At 36.7% G+C, this 14,434-nt stretch overlaps 1 protein-coding gene and 1 non-coding gene across 2 annotated transcripts in view; one reads left to right on the forward strand and one right to left on the reverse strand.

Moving 5' to 3' along the window:
- NBEA (neurobeachin) overlaps window positions 1-14,434 on the reverse strand; it is a 483,658-nt gene that overhangs the window by 190,719 nt on the left and 278,505 nt on the right. Inside the window, exon 36 of the mRNA XM_040991525.1 lies at window positions 11,172-11,315. Within this exon, the coding sequence (XP_040847459.1) occupies window positions 11,172-11,315 (144 nt within the window). The remainder of the gene's footprint in view (window positions 1-11,171; window positions 11,316-14,434) is intronic.
- On the forward strand, window positions 4,674-4,775 carry LOC121163822. The gene has a single exon (XR_005884972.1). It is a non-coding gene; the product is annotated as a U6 spliceosomal RNA (small nuclear RNA).

Here is a 14,434-nt window from a genome sequence, read left to right on the forward strand (position 1 = left end):
ATGGCTGTCAATGGCCTTTCCACTGTCTTTGCCATTTGCACCATGACTTTTTAAATGGCATCAGAATTTATACACCAGGATTATTTATAAAATTATTCCCTCTTTATAAAAGAGGTATGTAGAGATATATTTAACTCAGTACTCATACAGTCATTCATACAGTCAAAAGCTACTGACTAGTGTGCTGTTTTGGGCACTAGGAAAGACTAGAGTGATGTATAAGGCATAAATTTTATCCACAAAGAACTTACAATATAGAGTAAAGATAAGAAGTTCACATGAATAGATGTGACATAAGGGAGAAAGGTAAACTAAGTATTGTGTAAAGTATTCTACATGAATTAATTTATGATAATTACCTTTACATTCATTTAAGCATAATCACAGGAGATTTAGGGATAGAATAATTTCACTAAGCTTATACAACTAGTAAATTGTAGAAACATTATTTTAGCATGGTTATTTCACTCCAAAGTCAATGTATTCAACTGTTTTACATACTGCCCCCCCACCAAGAAGTGGAACACAAAAAAATTCTATGGATATTAACAAGTTGTGACTATTTCCAGCCTTTTCTTTGTGGGAGCGGCATTTGGGACAGCATGATGGTGTAGAATTTGAAATGAGCTGTGGTCGGTTTGGACAGGTGAATGGGAAGAGGAAGAGTGTTGTAAGTATGCCAGAGTAGTCTGAGCGCGCACACACACACACACACACACACACACCAATGAGCGGGAAGTGTGGCTAGAGAGTGGGATGTGTAAAGGGAAGCAGTGTGAGCTGAAAATGAAGGAGTACACATAACTTTGAAATGTCAGGTTATGGAATCAATGCCCGGAACTCAGTAACTGCAGAGGGTAGAAGTAGTGCTGGCTCTTTGTTGGGGGTTACACATCTTTTTAAAAAGATGGTGATTATATAGCCCTTCCCTGGAAAAATAAACCTGTGCACATTATCCATGCTGATTGCCTGATAAATAAGATATTCCTAATTGTTTGCCTTCTATCTTAATGTCTTTCCCAATTTAAAGATTTTTTTCCCACATTTGCATTCATTTTTGTCTCTTTTCAGAAATATCCATCCTTCCTCCTGTCCGAGGCAATTACTCTCTTTACTTGTTCTGTCGGTCCTACCCTCCCTTGCCCCCTGGTATTCCTCTCTCTGAGGAGCTCTTCCTCACCCCTGCCTTTTCAAAAAGTGCCTAGACTTGGGTTCCTATCTCTTGGCTACTCAGCGTCTCACTGTTTCATCATCTCCTTCATAATCATGTTAGTTCAAAGTGCTCAGTAAACACATATTGCTTAGTAAAGACTACAGGCTTATTATATCTATCACTGCCTTTCAGTGATAATAATTAGAAAAAATAAGTTATAGGATTTCAAAAATAAGTTAATAAAAACAAAAACCACCTGTGTAGTATGTTAGTTGTAAAACCAGAATTTGCCAAGCACTTTGCACAAGTTTTTCTTCATTTGCAACTCTCAAAACACCAACATTCCAAGTAATATCACCTTGAAAAATGCCAGGGAGTTCAGCCTAGCCATGAAGACGACACTGAGATGGTGACAGCCCAGAGCAGAGTAGCACGATTTGATTCCAGGCTCTTGCTCTTAACTCCACTTCCTCACTAATGAAGAAGAAGAGCCAGCAGGAAATGGTTCAAGTAAAAGATCTGCAGTGGACTGTTGGCTTCTGACTTCAGCCTGGCTCAGCCTGGGAAGTGAACGAACAAATGGCAATTCTGTCTCTCTGCCTTCAAATTAACTAATAAAAAAAATAAGAAGAAAAGGAATATGCAAATCAGAGTCCCTGACTTCTGAGTGTGAGATTCTCTTGTCATTCTATCACCTGATTTCCTTGTTGGACTCATGGACTACACTGCATGTCCTTGACCTTGCTTCCTGATAGGGATCAGAATGTAGCATACTGCTCTTTTATGCTCTCATTTTCCTTGGGTGATCTTAGAGATTTTTAACTCCATGACCAATTGGCTCTCAAATTTCAAACCCTTCACATCTTTTTGCAATTTTTTTGAATATCTAACAGAACAAACTCAGACAATCATTTTCTCTCTTTCTCAAGACACTGCTTCTTCACATTTCCAAACATAGTTAATAACTTCTGTAACAGTCTTCTCACAGGCAAGATTCTTGTCATTCCTACTCCTTGCAACTAGCCAATTATTATAGTCCTCTATACGATATCTTCTGTTTTTGCAGTTGTCCTACACTCCTCATTGCAGCCAGTAATTTATTCCAGGTTCTCATCACCTCTGGTGTGGACAACAATGGCTTCTGACATGTGCTCTTACCTCAAGCCTGGGAATAGTATTATATTCTCCCTGGGTCCAGAGTGCCCTAAAACTGCATCTGACCTCATCATTGACATGAATGAAATGTTTCCCAGCATCACTGCAGCCTTTGAGAGGATGGCCAAGTTCCTACTGCACACAGCCTCCTTCCTCCAGTCTCAACTCACGAGAATCTCCACCTCATCATTTTTAACTAAATGATTTAGTGCCAGTGTATTTCCACACATAAGTTGAGATTTTAGCAAATGTTTCTTGCTGTTTGCAAAACTTGTCAAACCTTTCTCAATTTTTTAACCTATTCTTCAAAATTCAAGACAGAAACTTGTGTTCCAAGAAGGCCTTCCAGGATCCATGTTGTTTGAAGGGCTCTACTTTGTGAAATTACAGCTTCCTTTGTATTTCTGGACAATTCTTTGGTTCTTTATCTGTTCTTCCTCTAAGCTATCGCCTCCTCTAGAGAGGGAACTTCAGTTATATGTGCCTTTTTATTGCAAGGGCCTAACATAATACCTTGCATATGGAGGATATTCAATATCCGTATTTATATGGCCTGCATAACCACAGCCAACCTGAATGAAGCCACAGTCTGGCATCAGAGGATAAGGACCCAAAGATTCTTCCTGCTCTTTATTATGCTTGATTAATTTTGCATTTTTAAATTCAAACTCATTTTCTCCTGCTTTATTTCATTTGCAAACAATACTGACATTTAGTTGATTTAACCCACCAATGGATTGCAATTTAAAAATTAACAAAAGCCCAACAGTGATGTTGTGGAATAAATGAAGATTTTTATAGACAGAGAAAAATGGTTTTGAAACTAATCTCCTCTCCTTATTTGTTATTTGGCCATGATCAAGTGTCTGAATGTCTGAACCGGAGATTCTACAGCTTAAAATGAAGTATACTTAATTCACAAAGTTATGATAAAGTTATCAGCCTGTAATATTGTTTTCTTTCAAAAATGACATCTCATGGATTTCCCATCTTCTATCTGTGGTGATTTCTTGTGTAGCTCAATTCCTTCCTAAATAAACTTCAGTTGGTGATGGAGAATCATCCTCAGAGGCCAAGTTTAGATGTAAGATTTACTGGTTTTTTTTTTTTAATTTTCTGATTCTGCTTATTACCATTCTTGTTTCACAGATAAACTAAAATGGAATAGCACTGCAGCTATATATTTAACTATCTTTAGTGTTAAAATCAATTGCACTTCTGAATATAAACATAAGAAACATTTTTATCAGTAACTTTCCAATCAATGAAGTTTGCACAGTATTCTGCCTGAATATTTAGAAAAAATAATATTTAGAAAACAAGTTCAAACTTTCCCTTCTTTGCTGATAAAAAATTCTATACTTTTGTTTTAAGATTGAACTGCTGGTTTCAGTTGGTAGAGTAGAGTTTGCCAGAATAATTATCTGTGAGTTAACTGTCATGCTGTACGAGGGCTCACTGTTTAAAGTGCTTTGTGTAGGCTGTAACTCTCTCCTTTTAGCACCAGCCATGGAAATAAAAAAATAAAATGAAAGTATTTTCAGTATGCAGAAGGCCTCAGTTGGTCTTTCTGATACTGTGGCAAAAGTCAGTTTTTCACATAATGTTTGAATCAGTGCTAAGTCTTTCAGAGAGAATGGCTGGATAGGCACAGGTGTGGCAGTGAGAAAATGTTGTTGCAGTTCTCACCCATTTCTCTCCTCAGTTGTTAATATCTACAACATGGCAGCAGCAAAATACGGGTGTTATTTAAAACTTTCCCCACATTTGTGACAGCATGATGTCCCATATATTTTAAGCAGGTTGATTCATATCAAGACATCTGCGGAATATGGCACAGGCACCAACATTTGACATAGTGGTTACCACTTGAGATGCTTTAACATTTAATATCACAGTGTCTGACCTCAAATTCGCTGTGCTCCAGATTCTAGCTTCCCACTGATGCATACCATGGGAGGCAGCAGGTGATGCTTGGGCAAGTGCTTGGGCTCCTGATATTTGGGATATGGATGGAGTTCCAGGGTTCTAGCTTTGGACTAGCTCAGGCCCTGCTGTTGCAGGCATGCAGGGAGTGAAACTGTAGGTATATCTCCCTATTTCCGTCTCTCTGTCTTTCAAAAAATAAAAGATTTTATAAAGCATATGAAAGCTCAGCACTACATGTGAGAAAAAATAGTATACTAAACAGTTAGTTGAGTTGTTTATTGATGCTTTTTCTCAGATTTGTAGTAACTATGATCACACTTTGCGCACACACACACACACACACACACAGAGGCAGTGGTAATGGTAAGAAAGATAGACATCAATGTTGCACTTTGTGAAATGCTTGTCCATAACAAAGGGGTGGTTTGTTCTTGAAATGAAAAGATGTAATATACACTAAAATTGGAATGATACAGAGAAGATTAGCATGGTCTCTGCACAAGGATGACAATAAATTTATGAAGCATTGCAGATTTTAAACAATAAATAAAAAGATGCAAGGATGTTATATATTTGAATGATGGTTGATGCTTAAAAAACACTTTTGAGGTCCGTTTATTCTAATTTTAACATACAAAGCTTTAGTTAGAATATAAGTTAGAAACACGTTAGAAATTTAAATACTAAAGAAATAGGCATCTGTTAATGATGACTCTAAGGATTTGGTGAATTCTATGAACTCTTTGAGTATACTATTTATGACCAAGCAAAGCAACCTCTTAACTCAAAGAGAAAGGAGAAAAGACTCACAAAGACTCATAGGCTTTTTCAACATCAAATAGCTTTTACTAAACAACATTTTGATGAGTTAAGTGTGAGTGAGTCAGGGACATATGGATTAAATTTCCCTTGAAATACACATGGGCTTAAGAACTAAGGGGGAAATCCTGAGCAAAATGTATTAAAAATATCCAGAATGTTTAAAAAGAGTGTTTTTCCTAAATACAATATCAAGTGGAACTATTTCTGATTAGACTATAAAATTAAAACTACATAAGAATAACCTGGAGGAGTAATTTTTTAAATGCTTGCTTTGCTGGGGCAGGAATGCTACATACAGTGTATTAGAACTGTGTTGTGTGGAGTAGCCCAGCCTCAGAAGACTGGGCTATGACAGAGTTTGTCTGCACTTGCACATGGAACAATGAACATGCTCTCTCTCTCTCTCTTTTTTTTAAGATTTGTTTATTTATTGGAAAGTCAGATATACAGAGAGGAGGAGAGACAGAGAGGAAGATCTTTCATCTGATGATTCACTCCCCAAGTGAGCGCAACGGCCAGTGCTATGCCGATCTGAAGCCAGGATCCAGGAGCTTCTTCCTGGTATCCCACACGGTTGCAAAGGGTCCCAAAGCTTTGGGCAGTCCTTGACTGCTTTCCCAGGCAACAAGCAGGGAGCTGGATGGGAAGTGGAGCTGTCGGGATTAGAACTGGCGCCCATATGGGACCCCGGGGCGTTCAAGGCGAGGACTTTAGCCGCTAGGCCACGCCTCCAGCCCAACATGTTCTCTTCTATAGGAATTATTCTTGGCCCACTAAACAACTGTAATGAAACTTTCACTATTTGGGCAAAGGACCGTTCTTTAATAATGTATTTCTGTTAAAAAGATTAGCTTTTAGAATGACTTCATTATTTTATCGCAGAATCCTTGGTTCTTCCATCTTTCCAAATGTTCCATAAATCACTTTACTTCTTTTCTAGATCAGTTTATAGATAACACTCAATTTATATATTATCAATTTGTCTATGATATTTACATAGTCTAAGTAAACACACTGAAGGTGTAAATTATTTAGCTGATCATCTCAATTGGGAAATTTCATCGACTAGGGAAGGCACATTCTGAGTTACAACTTCTTGGTTGTTTGAGCTACTGAGAGGTAACTGGTATGGGTGCTAACTCTCCGAGGATGTTTTCCTGTCACAGTCTGACTACCTTTTGCACCGGCTAGACAGCTATGAGCTGTATTAGGGAAAAACTAAACGAGCAAGCGAATGCACACTAAGATTTAGAGAGGAAGACATAATCGACCTTCAGAAAAACTGTCAATCCACTCAATATGTTTTTTTTTTTATCAGTTGACACCTTATTTCATAAGACAAAACAAAACAAAATAAAAACAGCTTTAGGAGCTGACACAGTGGCTCTACCGGCTAATCCTTTGTCTTGCAGAATCTGTATCCCATGTGGGTGACAGTTTATCTCCCAGCTGCTTCACTTCCCATCCAGTTCTCTGCTTAAAGCCTGCAAAAACAACAGAGGACATCTCAAGTCCTTGGGACCCTGTCTTCACAAGGGAGACCCAGAAGAAGCCCCTGGCTCCTGGCTTTGGATTGGCTCAACTCTAGCCTTGTGGCCATTTGAGGTGCAAACCAGTGGATGGAAGATCTTTCTCTCTCTTTCCTTCTCTCTGTAAATCTAACTTTCCAATAGAAACAAATAAATCTTAAAAAAAAAGTTTTAAAACACTCTGCCCTCTAAATTATCATGGCTATCCAAGAGATTCACAAGGGGACGTGACCCTTAACAGAGCCTCTTAATAGAACACATTCCTGTTTCTATATTGTTCTCATTCTTAAGGTACATAACTTACATTCTCTGAGTTTCACATTCATGATCTCAGTATTTATATAAAGGATGATAAACCTGCCAGTATAAAAAAATCCATTAAAAATCCGACTCATATTTCAATGCTTCTTGTGTTGCTATTTTCCTATACCAACTACTTTTCCATAACTACTCAGAGGAATGGCAATCTATTGATCATTTGGTAAACTTTCTATTTGTTACATTTTTTGGATTAAGAGTATCAATGGTATGGCTGGTTTATATATTGCAAGGTTAAGAGACATACTACTAAAATAATACCATTGGGTATTGGTAAGAAAGAAAATGAAGACAAGCTTCCCTCAATGTTTCCAAATCATAGAAAAGCTAAGTGACAACCTGCATAATTAGATTTAGTTAGTATTAGCAATACTAATACTAATCTGACAATTCAAGTTCCTTCAATACTTCAATGGTGCAAAAACTATAACTGTTCTTTCTTGCTCTAGATATAAATTAATTGGATTATTAGAAAATTATCTCAGATTTCCAAGTTTACTTAACCTACATAAAGTTTTTCAGTGGGGATCTTTTAACAAGGAATACTGTATTGGAAAATTTCTTTATAGTTCATAGTTATATAATATATGGCTGCCACTTTTCAGGAATTTAAAGTGTGAAAGAGGATGAAAAACACAGATAAATATCTGTAACAATGCTTTGCTTTACGTTGTAAATGTCTTAATAATGATACAGTAAAATGTGGAGTAGATGTAATTTAAAGAATGACCGACCACAGCAAGTGTTGGGAAGGATGTGAGAAACTGGATATTGAGATATTGAGGATGGGTTCATTCACTTTAGTAAACACAGTATGCATTTCTCAAACAGCTCAACACAGAGGTGAGATTTCACCCTGCAATTCCCCTTCTCTTGTATATTACTCAAGAAATGGAAACATATGTTCAGATAGAACCTGTACATGAATGTTCCCAGAAGTATTATTCATAATCACCACAAAGGATAAAACAATTTCAATGTTCAATGAAAGAAAAAGCAATGTGGTCTATCAATACAGTAGAATGGACTCCGTTATAAGAACATATGTGCATGTCATATTATGGATGAATTTTGGGATTAAGTGAAAGAAGCCAGACATAAGACTATGTATGAATCCATTTATAGGACATTTTCAGTCTAGGTAAATCTACACAGAGTAGGGTATTCACTGAGCAGGCCTCCAGAGAGAAATGGAAAACTTAGAGGAGATAGCCAAAGGGTACACTTTTCTTTGCTGGGTGAAGAAATATTCTAAGACAGATTATGATAATGTGCTGCATAATTGTGACTATACTAAGATAACATACAATGAAAATGGATCAACATGATGACAGGTAGTTTATATATTAATAAAACTGTTTTCAAAAAATTAGCTAAAGATATTACGAGTATGTCAAGATTGGCCAATGAATACTTCATAATGTGTTTTAAGCTAGTCTTAAAGAATGCATAAAATTTTTGAAAACAGGAGATGGAGAGTGTCTATAAAATATACATATATTTATAGAATATAGAGAGATGCAGAGGATATTCCAGGAGATGAAAGAAGTTTGTACATTAATTGAGAAATTTGTATATTAGTTTGGACATTACGTGGATGGAAGAACAGCCTATACATATAAACAACAGAAGAATAAAATGATTATGACTTACAGTAATGAAAATAAAGCATAAAAGATCACCAATGCTATCATTATTATCATTATCAATTCAGATCCCTCTAAATTAGAAAAAAAAAGTTCTGCATGGACTCTAATACTATCAAGTAAAATATTTTACTCTCATCAAGCCTGAGCAATTTTGCTAAAAGAAAATAACCTATATTTCGCTAATCAAACACAATTCTTTCCTATTACTTGCAAAAATCCTTTTGTCAATTCATGCTAATTTGAGTTAATATTAAATTTCTTTCACTGAATACTTATTTCAAGAAAACAATTGGCTAGACTGTAAATTAGACTGAATAATAGAGAGTTTAGGTTAAAGTAATTTGAATTGTACCAATTAATATCAGTATTTTAAGTAAAAATACAGTTTAGTAAATTGAGATCTTTAATCACATGTGGAAACTTGGGTGCTCATTCATTTTGCTGAATCATTACAAAGCCAAAAAGTAAAAGTAAGTTAGATGTTATTAATATAGTAATTACTTAGTTGATTGGCATATTTCTACACTATAATCAGATTAGCAATTTTCTACCACACGTAATGCATTAAGTAATTAGTAATCACACACATTTAACTTGCCTCTTGAGATGAACAGCTTTGGAAGAAAGGGAACTAAAAGTGAAACAGAAAATTGAATGACATATAAAGGCTATCCAAGTTTATGGAACATTTCTTCAGTCATAAAACTAGTCAGATCCAAATAAAATGAAGAAAACAGGAAATAAGGTCAACATTTAAGTAGAATTGTGTGAAATACGTTTTTCAGATTGTTTTTAACTTACCAGAATGATTCTGAGTAAAACACAGACTATCCATAAAACTAAAATTATGCATTTTCAAGACTTCCAAGTACGCATAACACAGTCACTGCGAGCACTGAATTATATACAAATGATCTCACTTTTGCATCATTTTAGAAGAGTTTTTAAAAGCACACACACACACACACATACTCAAACATATTGAAAAATACTATTTGAGGGTGCTCACTGTGGCATAGTGCGTAAAGCAGACTAAGTGTCAGTTCATGTCCCAACTGTTCCCCTTGCATTTCTGGGTAGAATTTACAATAATATACTTAAAGGGATTAGGTGGAGCTGCAGCAAGTAACGAGTTGAGAATAATAGGGAGAAATGATTAGAGTTTAAACTAAATCACACAATTATGAAGCATACCTGTTAGCATATGTGAATGAGAAAAAGCAATACATTACATAAATAGTTAAGGCAACACATATGTAATTTTCTATGGCCTTGATGATCAAGAATTAGACCAAGAAAAGAAAAAAACACACCTTTAGGGGAGCAGAATTAAAAAGTTTAGTTTCCTTGCTTTGTTAAGATTTATGAAAATCAGGTGAAGTTTCTTTGGATATCTCTCCAACTGAACTGCTGATCTTGGAACCCCAACCATCAAGAGACTGTCAGCCAGTGGACTCTGAATAGGTTTCATTGCGGTTGGGACGGTGAGATTGAAAATCAATCAATCTTATTTTACTTTAATTACTTATTAAATTATTTGATTTATTTTATCTTGATTTGTTTTATTAATAAATTTATATTTGAGCTATTATTACAACATGCAAACTATAAAAACAACATCAAAACTTGAACATTTACTTCGGAAGTTGAGGAAAACATCTTCCTGCAGACTTGAAATCAGTTTCAATTAGGGAAAAAAAAACTATTTTGATGATATTATGTTAATAACATAGGCCAAGAACTGGCATGAGAATAATGCCAATTATAAAACATTTTCTTCATTTAGAAGAGGAAGAATACTGTGCTCTCATTAGTTTGCAATTAACAGTAACATTTTCTTGGTTGAAACAAAAAGAAAATTTCTAGCTGGTAAAAATAAAAAATATATATATACATATATAAAAGCACTCCAGGCTTTCATAAGGCCGTGCCAGATCCTTTCCAGGACACTCTGGGAATAGAAGCACAATTCTGTAAACAAAGTAAACACAAGCGCCAGTCCTCTGTCACCGAGCACTGCGCTCTGGTGAAAGCTGAAAACATCCCATTCAGGTAAGACTCAGACCCTTTGGTACTTAAAACAGGCACTTTTACCTGGGTCATAGAATGCGATTCCATGGACTAGTTTCCAGGGAACAAGATGACAGCATGAGCTGGTACTGCAGTATTAGTGGCACTGGAGATTAGCAGGGTGAGGCCATAGCATTTAACAGGAGTGAGTGACAAAGGAACACTTCAAGGAGTGGAAGCAGGAAGAAAACAGCACATTCTCCAGTCCCTTGATTGGCTGGAGGGGCAATTCTTCATGCTACCATGCTGCAGACGTGTCAGTGCAGGAGTCGGTCATTCTGTTCCACCTCCCAGCTACGTAGGCCATTGCAAGTGAACTTGCCCTATGTGTTATTTCTCCCATGTAAAATGATACTCCTTTTTATGGAAGTTAATGCTATTCAATTAATGTTCAGGAAAAGAGACATTTATTTAATACTAGTGATGAGATAAGAGTATCAGCATTCAAATAATTGGGGACGTTAGAGCCAGTGTCTACTACAAGATAGATTTTAAATTTAGAACTGGGTATTGTGCTACAGCAAAGAAGGAAAAAAAAATATTTACCTGCAAGATTGTCAATTTCTTTCTCCTGTAGCAAACTAACAGCATCGTCATCTCCTTCCAGCATAAGTTCTGTCTCAGCATTCTGGTTCACTATTGCTTGACTTCTGAATGTTTTCTTTGACTTCACCACATCTTCTTCAGTGCCTACCCAAACAAAAAAAAGATAGCAACTTGGGTCATTGTGCTTGCTTCTGCCATCAGTATTAGAAAGAACTGATTACTCTTAAAATACTATAGTGTGTTTCATTTTATTTACACACACCGACAGAACATTTTTAACTTCTTCATGTTTGTACTTTAATGAGAAAGATCAGGGCTGTAACTACTTATCATTCTTCTATAGACCAGGGTAAGACTAAGAAACCTACTTGCATTGTTGAGGGACAAAGGAGTTGGCTGGTGGTAGAGAAAGTATTCCAAAACCTGTGACTTAGGATTCTTAAGACAAAGACAAGTTAAAAAAACATCTACACCTCACTCCAAACACAGTTTTTTGACTAATAAAATTACAAAACCTTACATAATTATACTTTCATGCAAACCAGCTTAACAACTTATCAGGTTGATCTGGAAACTAGAGAGGTGAATGTAATAACACATTTATCTCTGGTGGGCAAATCATTGCCACCGGGAAGCTCTAGAAACCAGGAGTTAGGTAGGTTCAAAACATGATCATAGCACAAGACAGCTGTTTCTTTAGCAATGAATGAAATGCACACTGATTTTCTAAAATGATATTCTTGTTTCATTACATAAAATGTTACAAAAAGCCAAAATCCAAACACATGAAAATCCTCAGAAAAACTGAAATGCTACAAACTTTGAGCTAGCATTAACATGACAATGAGTATAATGGCTAGAAAATATAAACCATGTTCTTGAATTCTTTCGGATTTGATAATAAATATTTTTGTATTTACATTTGAACACTTGCTTTGGAAGCTAACTGTGAATCTAAAATCTAAAATGCCAGGACATTTTACACACACAGACCCTATGTTTTTTTGTATTTAAAATTTAAATTCAATTTGGGGCCCTGTGTGGTAGTGTAGCGCTTAAAGTCCTTCCCTTGATTCCATATAGGTGCCAGTTCTAATCCCGGCAGCCCCACTTCCTATCCGGCTCCCTGCTTGTGGCCTGGGAAAGCAGTCAAGGATACCCCAAAGCCTTGGGACCCTGCACTCGTGTGGGATACTGTAGGAGAACATTGTGACCCTGGAAGGTCAGCAAGCACAGGTTTGCAGTTCATTGGACAGTATTTGCATTACAACAACCTAATGGCTACCTTTGGTATAAACAGCATGTAAATGAGAACACCTGGTGGAATATACAAAACAAAAGGAATTCCAATCAAGAGAGGGAAACAGTATGGACTCTCAGTGTATAAAGTCTGAGGCCCCTAATAAACTTTGGCTTTGAGCATCAGTCAGGGTCCACGCGTGTTATTATCGGCTCCGTGCACTAAGTCCATCGCTGCGGGACAGCGACAGGATACCAGGAAGAAGTTCTTGGCTCCTGGCTTCAGATGGGCTCAGCTCCACCCATTGCGGCCACTTGGGGAGTGAACCATCAGGCGGAGGATCTTCCTCTCTGTCTCTCCTCTTCTCTGTATATTTGCCTTTCCAATAGAAATAAAATAAATCTTTAAAAATAAATAAATAAATAAATAAATTCAATTTGGAAGAAAGCAATTTTAAGTACCATCTTCTAGCGACAATGTTAGGACATAGGCATCAAGACAGAATTGATTAGGAAAATGCATTGGTATCTAATCTGTCCATCTGTCCTGGTGCATATATTCCTGGAAATGTGAGTTTAATAAATCAGTACTAGATGTTGCTGTTGTAATACAGTTTTAGGTGACATTATTATAGTGTGTACACAAACAACTGCTCTCCAAATTATGTCATGCCCGTGGCTAACATGTTTTGCAGCTACAATTCACGATACTTTTGGTCAACTCTCCAAGGTCCATACCATGAGACTTTCAGCAGTTAATTACTGCCTACTGATGTTTGCTCAACTATTTTCTTGAAGGTACACCAAGGTGCCATAAAACTTGCATTGAAAAACAGTACGGGTGTTTTTCTTTTGTTTTGTAGCATTCACACATCTTTCTGTCAGTGACTGTAGGAAATTCTACTTGATAAAACAGAAAAAAAAATGATTCAAAGAAAAGGCCAAAAAAATGGAAAAACAGGTTAGGAATATTCTCATAAATAGTGCCATTGGCCAAGAAGCACATGCTACTATCTTACCTCAGGGTGAATGGCAGCATTTATTTTATTTATCTTTTAAAGATTTATTTGCTTATTTGAAAGTCTGAGTGATAGAAAAAGAGGGATACAAAAAGATCTTTTAATCAGTGCTTTATTTCTCAAATGGCTGCGACGGGTAGGCCAGGCTGACGCCAGGAGCCTGAAACTCCATCTGCATCACCCACATGGTTGGCTGGGGCTCACGCATGTGGACCACGATCTGCTCCTTCCCAGGCACACTGGCAGGGAGCTGGACTGGAAGCTGAGAAGCTAGGACACAAATGCTTTAATACAGGATGCTAGCTTCATAGGCAGTGGTTTAACCACACAATCACAGCTGGTGGATAACGGCATTCAGAGAGCACGGCTAAAATATAATATAGTATTCTAAATATCTATTTTGATAAATGCTTCAGGGAGACAAAATATTATTACAAATCTATGTTGCATCAGAGGTGAGTGGAATTCTTTCAAGCATATTCTTTCACTGGACCATACAAGTTCCTTCTGGAATAAAACCTGAGGACAGAACCCTGAATGCTTTAGGACCTTACCCCAGTTTGTTTGATTTTAGTGATATAAATTCAGCACAAACGTAATCTTCAGTGGTGGCAGGAGGTCTGGTGTCTTTATCATTTGCTGCATGCTAGGCCGTAACAATTTGAAAAAGTCAGAGTTTTCCACCACTTGAGAAGAAAAAAAGTCAAACATGATAGCAAATAAGCCAGGTTCCCTGGGGTCTATGAAGCTGCAATTCTAGATTTCTACACCTGGATATTCCTATTTGTCAGAGTGACTATGGTACAATGCAAATAAATCTAAGACATTTTCCTGCTTGATATTACTTATTGATTCATTCGAGTCATAAACTCTCCATGCAAGTCACAGGCTGCAGGAGAAATTCTATAGCTGCAGCTGGCATGGCTGCCCAAGCCTTGTATCCTATCCTCACCATTCAGCAACATCCTATCATTGGCAGTTTCCAAAATATGTCATATTTTCACA

Source organism: Ochotona curzoniae, unplaced genomic scaffold, assembly GCF_017591425.1.
Source record: "Ochotona curzoniae isolate NIBS_2020 unplaced genomic scaffold, NIBS_Ocur_1.0 contig_64, whole genome shotgun sequence".
NCBI classification, from domain to species: Eukaryota; Metazoa; Chordata; class Mammalia; order Lagomorpha; family Ochotonidae; genus Ochotona; species Ochotona curzoniae.